Raw genomic sequence first — 15,437 nt, forward strand, 5'->3', positions numbered from 1 at the left:
AAGTGTGCGAATAATTTGTTACTTACTCTCATGTTGTTACAAACCTGTATAAATTTCTTTGTTCTGATGAACATATGTTGAGGAATGTTCATAATCCAACTGTCCGTGAGCCCCATTCACTTCCATAGTACTTTTTTCCTACTATGGAAGTGAAATGGGCTCACAAATAGTTTGATTACGATCATTCCTCAAAATATCTTCATTCGTGTTCATCAGAAACACAAAATGTATAGCGGTTTGTAACAACATGAGAGTGAGTAAATAATGACAGGATTTTCATTTTTGGGTGAACTGTCCCTTTAAATTTTGAGTTAATTGAGTTAATTCAATACAAAAATATTGGTTGACTAAATAATAATAATAATAAAAATAATTGGGTAAAAATTAAGGTTAAATATTGACTAACCTTTATTTTTAAGTTGAAGTAAACTTGGTAACTTACTTTTTAAGTTGAACCCCATTTATTTTTGCAGGATAGGTAGTAGTTATCTTTGGCCTGCACCTCATGCATGAGCTTTAATGCTTTATTTAGGAAAAGTTGTCATGTGTTAGCCTATGTAACACAATATAATTTCTGTATGTCATCTCTTACTTTTTACAGTTTAGTAAATTACTTCGCAAGAACTGTCAATTTGAATTCAAATTATATTAAACTGACTCAAAATAGGTTGAATGTTGTATAGCTTAACTTTTAAAAAAGTCGACAATTCTTTCATTGTGTTGTTGAATTTATGTAAAAAAATATTTTTTAAAGTTGCCATGACTTACTGATCACATCGTTGTTTACAGTGATAAGGGCTGTTAGCGGACGCTGAATAAACATCACCTATATCACGTGACGGTAAGGTACGTTGAGGTGGGCGTGTCCTCTAGCTGTCTGTCGCTCACCTGGGTCACTTTGAACAAGAACAGTGGTCGATCACTGTGATATCAGCGAAGTGGACCAGCAAAAAACTCCATGGCTTCTCCTCTAAAAGCGGGATTTCACAGACTAGAGATCCAAAAAACGACATGGGATGTTCCAGACCGATACACGTGCCTCAAACCGGTGGGCTCTGGAGCCTATGGGACAGTATGGTAAGCGGGACGTAGCCTACTAGCTAGTTTATAAAACTGGGGTTTTGTGTCACTTTAATGAAAGGTAAAATGCGTAGAAAAACTATATTAAAAGAGTAGCTTAATAATTCTCTATATTAAAACTGTAAAACGTAATGTATTATTATTGTAGGCCTATTGCATTATTAAAAATAACAATTCTACTGTTAAATGCATTATGCTATTTTTTAAAACTGATTTGCTATATGCATCTTAGAGACTTAAGAGCCTTAGGAGAAATAAACAGATGTTGATTCACATACCTGAGGGCTGTTTCAGCAAGCTTCAGCATGTGAAATTCCTGATAAGACAGGAATTCCGGAAAAATACAGAGCTTTCCTTTATTACACCTTCTGGCTGTCTTTATTTATTCATGGATAATAAACATTTACTGTTTCTGACTACTGATAATGTATTAGACTCACCTGTGCAAATAAATAAACTGAAAATGAATGTTAGTGGTGATCATCTTAAACCTGACTTACATTTTCTCTCATAGGTAAATGCATAGTTATGCATTTGAATAAGATGTATCATCGTTAGGAATTCATGTGATATCTGTTAATAGATATGAATTAGTAATCTATGATATTTTGTGTGCAGTTTTGCAATTGACAAGAGGACTAAGGAAAATGTGGCCATTAAGAAGCTATACAGACCGTTCCAGTCTTTAATACATGCTAAACGTGCTTACAGAGAACTCAGGCTACTTCGAAACATCCAACACGACAATGTGAGTCTCAAGTATCCAGGAGAAATCAAATCAAGACCGTACATACCTGTCTATATGTTTCTGTATTGTTTACATTGTTGTATCTTACTTATGACAGCTCCGTTATTTATGATCCTTCTTTAATTGACACCATGGCTTTTACACCTCTATTGTACTTAGATTATATGTTAAAGCATCATTATCCTTCTGTCAATTGAAAGAGATTTGAAAAGATTTCAGATGAGAGCCGTGTGGTGTATGCCCCTTTTTTCGTCTCAAACCGGTTTTTGTGCTTTGTAAACATTATGCTCGACCTCACAGTGAAGTGTGTTTAATTTGGATTTAGATTAAGTGAAAAGCAACAACTGCATTCACTTTTGAAACATCAAGCCAACTAGTTTGATCACATGAATTACATTTATGCATATGGCAGATGCTTTTATCCTGCATTACAAGGTATACATTTTTATCAGTATGTGTGAGTGTGTTCCCTGGGTTCAAACCCATGACCTTTGGCACTGCTAACGCAATGCTCTACCACTGAGCTATACAGGAGCATAAGCCACACATCAGAAGTGACAGAATAACACTTTATTAATCTGTTTAAATTAAGATTACCAGGGTGAGGTTTAATTTATACACTCTCAAAATGCTGGGTTATTTTCAACCCAGTGTTGGGTCACAAAGAGACAAACCCAACCCATAGGGTTGTAATTTGATGGGTGGGTTGTTTTAACCATCAAATAGAAAATATTTCTGCATGGGTTAATTTAACACAACAGGTTGAGTTCGTCCATTTGACTCAACGCTGGGTTGAAAAAACCCAGCAAATGTGTTTTTTTTTTGAGTGTAAGCAAGAGCAGATTGCAATGCTTAACAAATAACAAAGCATACTGGTTTATTACATGAGGGTGAGTAAATAATGGCAAAATTGTTATTGTGGGTGAACTATTCCTTAAAATTTTGCAAATGTATTATAACAATGCTTCTTACTGTAAATACTGTAAAACTCAATATGATTTCTAAAAATTGCCCAGAACAACCCTAAATACTTTATATATTTTTTTTTCTGTAGGTGATCTGCCTTCTCAATGTTTTCACCCCTGATTCCTCGCTGGAGAAATTTGATACTTTGTGAGTGTCAATATGACCCGAATGCATTCCTGTGCAGAAAGCACGTCATGACAGGCTTATGTATGGATGCACTGTGTGTGTGTGAGACTACTGCATCTGAAAGGACTATATGGATCTTTAATGGATTGTTGATTGATATTTTTGTCCGTTAAAGGTGCAATGAGGGACTTTTAGAAGGATCTCTACACATACATTATATTATTCGTGGTGTATAAAGACCATACAAGATAAACTGTATTGTTTTTATTACCTTAGAATGAGCCGTTTTTATCTACATCCGCCACAGCCTGATATCATGAATTTCCATGTTATAGTGATGGAATATTTTGCTCTTTTATCCGTGTCATTGTCAATAGCTAAACAAACCAATAGCTAAAGTGAAATCCTAACCCAAACCCAACCCTTTACCCTGACTTCAGGCGACAATTGTTTAAAAATTCCGGAAAAACAGTATAAACCAATAGTTAAAGTGAAATCCTAACCCAACTCTAACCCTAACGCAGGCGACAACTGTTTTAAAAATCTGGAGAAAAAAAACGTATAAACCAATAGTTAAAGTGACATCCTAACCCAAACCCAACACTAACCCTGACGTCAGGCCACAATTGTTTAAAAATCTGGAAAAAACAGTATAAACCAATAGTTAAAGTGACATCCTAACTCAAAACCCAACTCTAACTCTAACGTCAGGTGACAATTGTTTAAATATCTGGAAAAAACAGTATAAACCAATAGTTAAAGTGAAATCCTAACCCAAACTCAACCCTTAACCCAACGTCAGGCGACAAATGTTTAAAAATTCCGGAAAAAACTGTATAAACCAATAGTTAAAGTGAAATCCCAACTCTAACCCAAACGTCAGGCGACAACTGTTTAAAAATCTGGAAAAAAACAGTATAAACCAATAGTTAAAGTGAAATCCTAACCCAAATCCAACTCTTAACCCTGACGTCAGGCGACAATTGTTTAAAAATCTGGAAAAAGACTGTATAAACCAATAGTTAAAGTGACATCCTAACCCAAACCCCAAATCTAATTACAAACCCAAGCGACAATGGTTTAAAAATAGGAAAAACAATTGAGTAACCAATACGTGAAACTGACACGGAAAAGAAAGTCCGTGGTACGGACACGGAAAAATGTGGTTATCCGTGACAATGACACGGATAAATGAGCAAAATATTCTGTGACTATACCATGGAAATTTGTGAGATCAGGTTGTCCGCCACGGGCCTCCTTACAAGGAAGTCGCTGACATTTTTCTATAGAAGCCCTAAACAGACAAACTGCTCTACAGAGTGCATTTCGTCCCCACGTTGTCTCAGACGATGACGTGTTTGTCTTGTGGCAGCTACCGAAGCTTCTCTAAAAACACACACTGGACCTTTAAAGCTTCAAACAAACCATGAGTGAATAGTATAAATACTGTTAACTTTGTTGTAACCAATAGTATGAGACTACCTGTTTGGTTAATAATGGCATGTGTGTGCTTGTATTGCATTCTGTGTCTTTTAATCGCAGCCCTCGGTTTTAAACTTTTATTGTTATTTGTTCGTAGGGATGGTATCGTTTCTCATCTCACAGAAGCAGGCTAATGATTAACATTTGCAATGTTTTACACAGCTATATGGTGATGCCATTTGTGGCGCAGGATCTTAGTCATATCATGAAGAAGAAACAATTAACCAACAGAGTCATCATATACCTCTTCTATCAGATTCTCAGAGGACTCAAGGTCTGATGGTCTTCTACTTATCCATGCACGATACTGATACTAATGATATACCAAGTTGTTTTGTTGTTGGTAAATCACCCTATCCCCACCTTACCAAAATTTGACAACTAACCAAAAATTTTAACCTAAATAACGTGAATAACGTTTCTTCTCAGTATATCCATTCAGCTGGGATCATTCATCGGGTGAGTTGAGAATATGTAATAGTTTGTAGCTATAAGTTCAATACTTTTTTACGAAACCTTCCCATGCATATGATACTGATTAAAATTGTGTATATCTTCTTTTAGGATCTTAAGCCTAGTAACCTTGCCGTGGATGAAAACTGTGAATTGAAGGTAAACACAATGTTTCCATATACAACAAACTAAAATTCACCCTTAATTGGTGTAAGGAAACTTTGCATGTTTTTACAAATCTTCATCAGATTCTGGACTTTGGACTGGCAAGACACACCGAAACAGAGATGACGGGATACGTGGTGACACGCTGGTACAGAGCCCCCGAGGTCATTTTCAACTGGATGCATTACACTCAAACAGGTGACCTCTGACCCCTGATTTCTTGACTCCGCCTAGCACATTGTGCAAACGAATGTAAAAAGCTGTCTGTAGTGTTGTAGGGGTGTGACTTGTTGACTTTTTTTTTTTGTAGTTGATGTTTGGTCCGCTGGCTGCATCCTGGCTGAGATGATAACAGGAGAGGTGCTTTTCCCAGGAAGTGACAGTATCCTTCATCACTACTTGTCTATTAAATGTCTGTAGACCAATGTGCATTGTTTGTATATACACACCTTAACGCTGTTTTAAGGTATCGACCAGCTAAAGAAGATCCTCAGCCTGACAGGAACGCCAAGCTCAATGCTTGTTCAGAAAATGCAAAGCAAAGATGTAAGATATATAGTTTATGTTTATTTGTCACCTGTTTTGTTTTGAGAACAGCGTGAATTTTCAAAATCTGTGATTTTATCATTTATATGACTAGTCAGGTGACATACAATTCTGTTTTTGCAGGCCCAGTCATACGTCCGATCTCTTCCAATTCAAAAGAAAAAGGCTTTCAAAGAGGTCTTTCCTAATATGGATTCTGATGGTAAGCTATGTTGTTGATCTTAAAGGGATACTCCACTTTTTTTGAAAATATACTCATTTTCCAGGCCCCCTAAAGTTAAACATTTGATTCTTACCGTTTTGGAATCCATTCAGCCGATCTCCGGGACAGGCGCTAACACTTTTAGCATAGCTTAGCATAATCCATTGAATCTGATTAGACCGTTAGCATTGCGGTAAAAAATAACCAAAGAGTTTCGATATTTTTCCTATTTAAAACTTGACTCTTCTGTAGTTACATCGTGTACTAAGACAGACGGAAAATTAAAAGTTGTGATTTTTAGTCAGATATGTCTAGGAACTATACTCTCATTCTTGCATAATAATCAAGGACTTTGCTGCCGTAACATGGCTGCAGCAGGCACAGGGGCGCTGTAAAGGGGGGGTAAACAATGACGATTCTCGGGGCCCAAGAGTAAGAGGGGCCCCAGAGAAGCCCCCAAAATTGTGGTGCTAAAAATATTTAATAGTAAAAATTATTAACTTTAAATTATTCTATTTGCTGTTTCCTGGTATCAAAAAATTTTATTTGTTTAGGAAACACGAACAGTTCTAGTGTTAAAGATAATTACCACACTGCAAAAAAATATTTTCAAGAAAAAAATTCTTAGTATTTTTGTCTTGTTTTCAGTAAAAAATATCAAAAATTTCTTAAATTAAGATGCTTTTTCTTGATGAGCAAAACGACCCAAGAAAATTAATCTAGTTTTTAGACCAAAAATATTAAATTTAAGTGATTTTGTGCATAAAACAAGCAAAAAAATCTGCCAATGGGGTAAGCAAAAAACACTAAATTCAAGGAAAATTCAAGAAAAATGTGCTTACCCCATAGGCAGATTTTTTTGCTTGTTTTATGCACAAAATCCCTTAAATGTAATATTTTGGTCTAAAAACTAGACTTATTTTCTTGGGTCGTTTTGCTCATCAAGAAAAAGCATCTTAATTTAAGAATTTTAAGATATTTTTACTGAAAACAAGAAAAAATACTAAGATTTTTTTTCTTGAAAATCATTTTTTGCAATGCATAAGTTTAAATGTTGCGGTTAAAATGACTGCTGGTGGCCGTTATAGTGTTAAAAGTTCATGATAAGGGAAATCAATTTTCTCCCCATGTTAGGTCAAGAAAACGCTGGAAAAAATAACAATACACAGTTTTAGTTAAAAGTTCAACATTGCAAAAAATTACTTTCTTACTTAGTATTTTTGTCTTGTTTTCAGTAGAAATATCTAAAAATTCTTAAATTAAGATGCTTTTTCTTGATGAGCAAAATTACCTTAGTAAATGAGTCTAGTTTTAAGACAAATTAATATACAATTTAAGTGAAATTGTCCTTAATACAAGCAAAATGATCTGCCAGTGGGGTGAGAAAAGAATTGTGAAAAATATTTTTTTTTTCTTAAACACTTAATTCAAGTAAAATTTTATCACCCCATTGGTAGTCAAAATACCATAAAAGCGCATGATTTTATGTAAATTAATATGAAAAAAAGTCTCAGCTGTGTTGGGGGCCCTGTCAAGATTCTTTTCATGGGGCCCAAAATCCTTAGCAGCGCCCCTGAGCAGGCATAGTGATATTAGTGATGTTACCCTTGGTAACTTAATAGCAAGGGACTATTTTCGGGCACTGCATATTTTCAAAAAAAGTGGAGTGTCCCTTTAAGAAAACAAAAACACGCAGATCAGCCTCAAATGGGTGCTCGACCAAAAACCAAGTAAGATGTAAATGTAAAGCCAAATTGAATCACCTTGCAAACTCGGGTATGGATGCATTTATTGTTTTTTTCTAAATTAGGAAATGTCACCCCCTGGTGGTTGGCTATTATATTTGACAGCTAATATTAAAAGATGCTCTGTGCTGTACTTCACAGCTTCTTTTCAACATGTATACAGGCATTAACTTAACCTGATCTCTAATTCATCCCTGATGTTTCATTTACAGCCATTGATCTATTGGAAGACATGTTGGTTCTGGACCCGGAGGTCAGACTTACAGCAAAAGACGGCTTGTCGCACCCGTACCTCTCTGAGTTTCATGAACCTGAAAATGAGCCTATATCAGCCCCATATGATGACTCTTTTGAGAGTCTAGAGCTGGCCGTCAGCGAATGGAAAAGTGAGATAAAGCCATATACTTGCACTCATATCTCTCAAACGTGTTATTTCTAGATGCTATTTATATTCTCGAAACTTTAACCAAATTGACTTTTAGTAGAAATACATATTTAAAATACATTACATATAATCACTATTGGGAAAGCAAATGAAAAATGTTGATGACTCATCCTGCACTTATGGGAATTTCGTCCAATCAAATGCACAATGCAGAACATCTAGTGATCAATAAGCTGTACGAATTTTTTTATATATATCTGTTCTAATTCTTTCTGGTTTATTATGTCCCTCAGGTCTTATCCATATGGAGATCATGACATTTGATCCAGACAACCCAGGAGTTACTGCAACATAATAGCTTATCACATCTGAAGAGCAAACAACACTCCCAAGAATGATAGACAGTGTTATTGATTTGTTTCTTATCACAAACTGTCTATAAAACCAATGCTATATGTTGAGAGGATTTGAACCCAATAATACAATGTATGGTGAACTGTTTTAATAGCTGATTTTTAAACTTTTACATTTGATTTAATGTAGCTCTCATTTAAACCTTTTTATAGCAAACACTTGGAGCTAGCTAGCTTTAAAACCCAGTAGTTATTGATAAGTTGTAAATGTATTAAACAACCTTTAAAGACGTTTTAAAGCATTTCTTTAAGTATTTAGAAATGTAAAAAAATAAATGTTACTTTTTGTGGGTGCAAATGGCTTTGTACCTTTAATAACATCATGAATTTTTATTTTTGCATGTATATTCAAATCGCTTTGTTTTCTCAGTTTTAGAAAGGGGGATTTGCAAAATAAGGTGCCTTACTGTAATGTAAATACCATTAGGTGGCAGCATTGTTCTTATTACAGTTTTATTAGGAGTTACCCATACAGTATTAAATGATTTTTTATATATCCTTAGATTGAGAATATATTCCACTGGGGATCTGTTGAGTAACAGTGTACCTATAAGTATAATGTACTTTGTATTCTTACTGTTTGTTTCATTTGATCTGCTCAAAAGGTTTTCCTTTAGATAAATCAATAAATCCATCAACAGCTCTCAACATTAGGTCATATCTGTCACAGCACAATTGCTGTTGGTTTTCTACACTTTGACAACAAAATAATTGTCTTTTAAGGAGTAACTGACCTGCCAGGTAAACCCTTAGTGAATAAATACTTAGTGCTTAGTGAGCAACACCAAAGAGTTTTTTTTTTACCTTAAAATAACGTTTCCAAAAAAGTTTCAGTGGTTCATCCACTCAAAACAGGGTGAATGGCTCTTTCACATTCGCTTTGCAGCCCTCTATCGGCCATAACCGCACTAAAGAAGTTTCCAAACGTCGGTTAGTGGTCCTGTAGTTCGAGTGAAAACTACAAAAACTTGCTTTACGGCAGACCTAAAATCTAATCAGAGCCAGCTATGCTGCAGTATTTACGTCTAACCTGTAGGGGGAGCAAAGAGCCAAAACTCTTTAGTGTTGCTTAGTAGTGTCTTGTAACCAAAGATTTTATCACTATTCGATCAGGTGTGGTTAGAGGTCCTGTGGGAACATTTTACATTTATTCATTTAGCTGACGCTTTTATCCAAAGTGACTTACAATTGCTATATATGTCAGAGGTTGCACCGTTGCACGCCTCTGGAGTAACTAGGGGTTAAGTGTCTTGCTCAGGCACACAATGGTGTGTCACATTGAATTCGAACCCGGGTCTCTCACACCAAAGGTGTGTGTCTTATCCACTGTGCCATCTACACAAAGTTAATAATGACCAAACACTGTTTATCTGTACACTGAGAGTAAAATGAGAAAGTTGGGAAAAAATTACTTCAATTGGTAACACTGAAGTTTTGTTAACTTACATTTTCTCACTTTAAAGGGGACATATCATGAAAATCTGACTTTTTGCATGTTTAAGTGCTATAATTGGGTCCCCAGTGCTTGTATCATCCTAAAAAAGTGAAAAAGAACAACCCAGTAACTTTGTTTTTGGTAAACCATTCTCTGCAAGCATGTGAAAAAATAGGTCATTGAAATTTGGCTCCCCTTGTGATGTCAGAAGTGGATCTTATTATAATAATCCCATCCCGTAATCCAAACCCGCCACTGCCATTTAGTGCAGAGATCAACTCATTTGCATTTGAAAGGACACACCCAAAACGGCACTTTTATTCACACCTACAAAGTGGCAAATTTAATAAATTTTAGTTTTTTTAGCTAGAACTTTACATACGTACTTTGGGGACACCAAATATTTATGTGGCATCTTAAAAAAGTATTGCGAAATGTCCTCTTTAAATAAAAAAATTAAGGTGAAAAAACTTTTTAAAAATGATTTCGAGGTAACACATTTTTTACCAATTAATTAGTAATTAAATTAATCCAATTTTCATTTATTAAGTATATAATATATATATATATATATATATATATATATATATATATATATATATATATATATATATATATATATATATATATATATATATATATATATTATTTTTAACCCACATCTTGAATGCTTTTTCTGACTGTGTGTCTGTTACATTTTCTAATCTTAAGGTAAATATAACAAGATGCCTATAATCTGAAGAATAAAGCGGAGCAAAAGTTAAAAAAAAGTAAAAAAAAATGAACCCAGCAATCATTTCTGCATTTAAAAGACATAGCCAGCTGTCACAGCCCAGATATCTAGGCTTAAAAAAAACCCACAAAATTTCAGCTGTTAGTGAAAATTTAATAGACGTCTAACATGTTCATATAACTCAATTTAAAAAAGGTTTAAAATATTTATTAGGGAGTATTAGGGAATTATTGAGTATTATATTTAAGTATATAAGGGAGGGGTAAGTTGGAAAATTACTGTTGCCTGATTTTTATTTATTAAATAAATAAAAAACCATGGCAGTGCCTTTCAGTCAGTTTTAGTGGTTTCTTGTTGTTTCTTGTGTACAACCTGAACAGTTTAAGCCCTCTATAGCTGGTGAGACTAAAAGATAAACTTTAGTTAATTATGTTGCATTCTCCTTTATAAAAAATTAAGTAATAATAAAAAAATCAAGTAAATGAATGAAATAACAACTGAAGACAAATTATTGTTTGTAACCATGATTTATTGTTGTATACATTTCCATTCATGTTGCATGACAGTTTTATTAGTTTTATTGATGTATGCAATCATTATGTGGCATAAAACAGCTCTTTACTCAGCTCATCTTCCCCAAATGAGTAAAGACAAACAGTAAATTTGCTGAAAATACAAATGTATATTTCTCATGAGCTGCATTATTCCCAGCAAATCCCCCTAAAGGACAAGGGTACAACAAAAATCAAAGTAATTTGGAAAGTCATCCTGCGGGTACAGAGCACTCCTTAAACAAATGGTCACTCTGGGTCATGGTGGGTTGAGGGTGGATGAACAAATACACAATTTTGGAGAAAATTCAAAAAGTATGAGCAAAATGAAAAAGGTAATGATAGAAAGAAAGAGTGCATACAGATCAAATCTTGTTAACCCGGTGATAGATGTTATGGGGTGGGGAGGAAATGAGTGGACATGTATTTGCTTAACGAAGGCTCCTTTGGTGTACAGAGGAGGAGCGGGCTGTCGTGATTGAACTGTTGACACCTTCGCCTCCAGTGATCAGGCTACCAGAGCCGAATGACAATCCCCCGCCATATCCGTATCCGATTCCACTGCCGTAGCCCAAGCCGCTTCCATAGCCGATGCCGCTTCCATAGCCAGCGCCGCTTCTGTAGCCGAAGCCACTGCCGCCGCCACCGCCAACTCCAAAGCCACTGCCGCCGCCACTTCTGAAGCTGCCGGCCGCAGCCCTGAATCCTGCTCCGAAGCCGAGGGCACCTGTGCAACAACATACACACAGGATGGTTTTACAAGTGCACTCTGTACATAAAATGAAATGTTGACAAATCTGATGAAGTTCGAACATTAAAGTTCATTAGCTTACCGCTTATGTTTCCAGCGCTAATTCCTGACTCCTGGATGTGGATAGTTGCAGTGCTACCACCAGTTGCAATCCTGACAAATGTGAAAGAGAAAACCTAAATGTACGTTTACCTCAATGGAAAGATTTTAAGCGAAAACCATACCAAAAGTTACTGACCTGGTTTCCTCTCCCTCCAAAAGCTTCCTGTAGGTGGCGATCTCAATGTCCAAGGCCAGTTTATCGTTCATGAGGTTCTGGTACTCGTGCACTTGTCGTGCCATGTCTTGTTTGGCTTGCTGTAGGGCCACCTCTAATTCTTTAATGCGGAGCTTGGCTTCCTGCACCGATACTTCTCCTTGCTCCTCAGCCTTAGTGATCTCATCTTCCAGGGTAACACGCTGGGCAAAGGACATGCTTAGATTTTAGTTTTCGTAAAACTTCACGTTACTGCGAGTTGTAGTCTCATGTTTTTTCTCCAACTCCTCTTCCCCTCTATCCCACCCTATATGATTTGTCCCATCTTCACTATCCTAACAAAGATACAAAAAGTCCAAATAGCCATGTTAAACCAAAAAAACTTACTTGTGCCTTGATAGTTTCAATTTCACTCTGAAGTCGGGAGACCACACGGCTGACCTCAGCGAGCTCAATCTTGGTGTTGCGAACCTCATCTCCATATTGAGCAGATGTCGTCTCTATCTCTTCGAACTGGAAGCAAAGAAGAATTGACATTAGGCTTTGCCAATTGATTGACTACTTCAAAATGGTGTCGATTCACAGCTTTACATTTTTTTCAAGGGGCAAGATTTCGATCTCTCTGATGAAGCCAATAGGCAAGTGACTTAAACTGCAATTCATCGACCAGTCAAGCTAGGCGAGTGTGGTTTCAGCAACCTGCCACCTCAGCTTCACCCACGTCCCGCCTCTTTACCCATTTTCAGTTATACGCAAGTGATGCGCTGCCAAGATGGCGATGGCAGGCTCCGCCAACTATTGGCTTCAAAAAAGCTCTTCACCAACCTATGAGCGACGTCACTGACCCTACGACGTATTATTTTCAGTCTATGGTTTTATTCTTACCTTCTGTTTGTACCAAACCTCGGCATCAGCTCGGCTGCGGTTGGCGATCTCCTCATACTGAGCGCGGACCTCAGCGACGATGGCCTCCATGTCTAAGTTGCGACTGTTGTCCATTTCCACAACAACCATTGTGTCTTTGATCTGTCCCTGAAGTTCACGCAGCTCCTAAAAATTAAAGGAATAGGCATTGACATACACGTACTCTAACATTAAAAACAATTGCATTATTACAAAATGTCATATGTCACCCACCTCCTCATAGACGGCCCGGAGGAAGTTGATTTCATCTTGGAGACCTTCGACCTGCACTTCAAGGTCTGTCTTGGTGATGTAGGCAGTATCAACATCCTATGAAGGCATGTACAGAGCTCAATATAATGGGAGGAGTCAAAAGAATTTTAAAATAAAACGTAAAAGTCAAAGCAGCAGACGTTTTACCTTCTTCAGCAAAACAAACTCGTTTTCTGCTGTGGCACGCTTGTTGATTTCAGTCTCATATCTGTAAAAACACATTTTCCACATTAGCATAAACAGTACCTTGTGCCATTCAAATCAAATATATTTGTGGTCCCCAATCCTTTAACATTCTTACTTGTTTTTGAAGTCCTCCACCAAAGTCTGCATGTTCGTCAACTCTCCCTCCAGCTTCAATTTGTCATTCGTGAGTCCGTCCAGCTGTCTGCGCAGGTTGCTGACGTAGGCTTCGAACATTGTGTCGATGTTGGAGCGGCTGGTGGTCTGCTCGTTCAGTAGAGCCCATTTTGTCTCGAGCACTTTATTCTGTTGTTCCAGGACTCGCACCTACATTTAAGATAAAGTGAGAAATGCAACCGTCAATGCAAAATAAATGGAGAAACTCACACATTATCGTTCCTATAGAGATGAATAAGGAAGGTGTGTTACTATTGGACAAGAAGTCGTGTGTTGTTAACTGCAATCATTTTCACAAACACATCTCTTTGCTTTGACACACCTTTCCAAACATTTTGGTGGGTCGTGCAGCTAGGTTCCAATCTGGGAATGGTCGCCCTCATTTAAATGTAGATTTAAATAAATCTAATGTATGCACAAATTTGAACTCCCAACAACCATTTGCTCCTGGCACAATGTAGAGTCACAAATCACCCTTTGGCAAATAACCCCCCTAGGCTAATGTGCCCAACCTGCTGCCAATTCCCAGGATGCAATTCTTTTTTTTTAAATAAGGATCATTTGCAAACTCTTTTAAACAAAGCATCCATTGCATCAGTAGGAATTATCTTCATGAGGAGGACTTATTCTTGTGCACTTGGGTTGAATGGACTTAAAAGGTGTGGTCCCAAATTCCTCCAACTTACTATTAATGATCTTTGTACTGCTATTGGACTAAGTCTGAATTAAAGAGGATGCTCACATGTTACACACAAGTTCACAATGCTGCCATGGAGGTAGCTGGCAAACATGATCTGTGCCCTTATTTGGACTGGTCTAGTCATTGGACCTTGGGTTTCCAAACACAACCTCACTGACCATGAACAACGGCATTACAGGAACTACTGAAGCCTGTGTCATTTGATATTTGACTGTTTTAATTTTTGGGATAATATTGTAAAACATGGCATGCAATGCAAGCATGTCTACTATGTGGTTACTGTCATTTGACAAGTGTATATCCTACGCTAATGGGATTTTCTGGTGGCTGTGAAATATCTGACAAGAACCTAGCTCCCAGAATGATTTGATCATTGATTGCCATATTCACCCACTGTATTGAACAACTAAGCCTCCATAATAACTGCCCATTAGTTTGTTTGCAAGAGAAAAGAGGACTAACCTTGTCGATGAAGGAAGCAAAGCGGTTGTTGAGGGTCTTGATCTGTTCTTTCTCCTGGGTACGGACCACATGGATGTTGGGGTCGACCGTTAGGTTAAGTGGGGTTAGCAGGCTGGGGTTGAATGTGACGGAAGTGATAGGTGGGAGGCTATCAGAGAAAATTCCATAACCTCCTCCAGGTGATATACCAGCACCGAAACCTCCACCTCCACCTGAACCGAAACCTACACCTGCACCGAGGCCTCCACCAAGGCCATAGCCTCCACCGTAGCCACCTCCTGCACCAATGCCGGCACCATAACCTCCACCGTAGCCACCTCCTGCACCAAAGCCAGCAGAATAACCTGCTCCGTAGCCTCCTCCTGCCCCCAAGCTGCTAACATAACCTCCTCCATAGCCTCCAGCTAGGCTACCTCCCGATCCATATTGGAAGCTAGCGGCAGAGCGTCGGACTGACCCAGAGCTTATCCTGCTGGCAGGTGCTACACAGGCAGACCTGCTGGAATAGCATCTTCTAAAAGGTCCAGCGCTAATACCGCCACCTATGTTTCCACTGCCGCTGCTAAAGGAGGTATATCTTGTACTCATGGCTGCTGTCGTCTTCTTGGGGTGAGATTCAGATAGGGAATGAAAAAAGAAATGCAGTGCAGGTGAGCTCACAAGAGGCGAGTCAAATCCCTCTGAGTGACTTGAGCATGGAGT

The 15,437-nt window shown here is 37.5% G+C and overlaps 2 protein-coding genes across 2 annotated transcripts; one reads left to right on the top strand and one right to left on the bottom strand.

Annotated features, from left to right (window-relative positions):
* Window positions 1–859: 859 nt before the first annotated feature.
* On the top strand, window positions 860–8,977 carry LOC135775759 (mitogen-activated protein kinase 14A). The gene is made up of 12 exons (XM_065286225.2): window positions 860–1,077; window positions 1,699–1,828; window positions 2,883–2,941; window positions 4,565–4,676; window positions 4,832–4,861; window positions 4,967–5,014; window positions 5,104–5,218; window positions 5,331–5,402; window positions 5,487–5,566; window positions 5,690–5,768; window positions 7,726–7,899; window positions 8,192–8,977. Exons 1-12 carry the CDS (start codon window positions 959–961, stop codon window positions 8,251–8,253), a joined length of 1,080 nt encoding a protein of 359 aa, XP_065142297.1. The 5' UTR covers window positions 860–958; the 3' UTR covers window positions 8,254–8,977.
* Window positions 8,978–10,987: 2,010 nt separating this feature from the next.
* On the bottom strand, window positions 10,988–15,435 carry krt5 (keratin 5). The gene is made up of 9 exons (XM_065286226.2): window positions 14,736–15,435; window positions 13,515–13,723; window positions 13,361–13,421; window positions 13,175–13,270; window positions 12,923–13,087; window positions 12,425–12,550; window positions 12,020–12,240; window positions 11,864–11,934; window positions 10,988–11,757 (listed from the first exon to the last, which is right to left on the bottom strand). The coding sequence occupies exons 1-9, from the start codon at window positions 15,321–15,323 to the stop codon at window positions 11,462–11,464; spliced, it is 1,833 nt and encodes a 610-aa protein (XP_065142298.1). The 5' UTR covers window positions 15,324–15,435; the 3' UTR covers window positions 10,988–11,461.
* Between the last annotated feature and the right edge of the window lie 2 nt (window positions 15,436–15,437).

The sequence above is a fragment of the Paramisgurnus dabryanus genome, chromosome 21 (genome assembly GCF_030506205.2).
Source record: "Paramisgurnus dabryanus chromosome 21, PD_genome_1.1, whole genome shotgun sequence".
NCBI lineage: Eukaryota > Metazoa > Chordata > Actinopteri > Cypriniformes > Cobitidae > Paramisgurnus > Paramisgurnus dabryanus.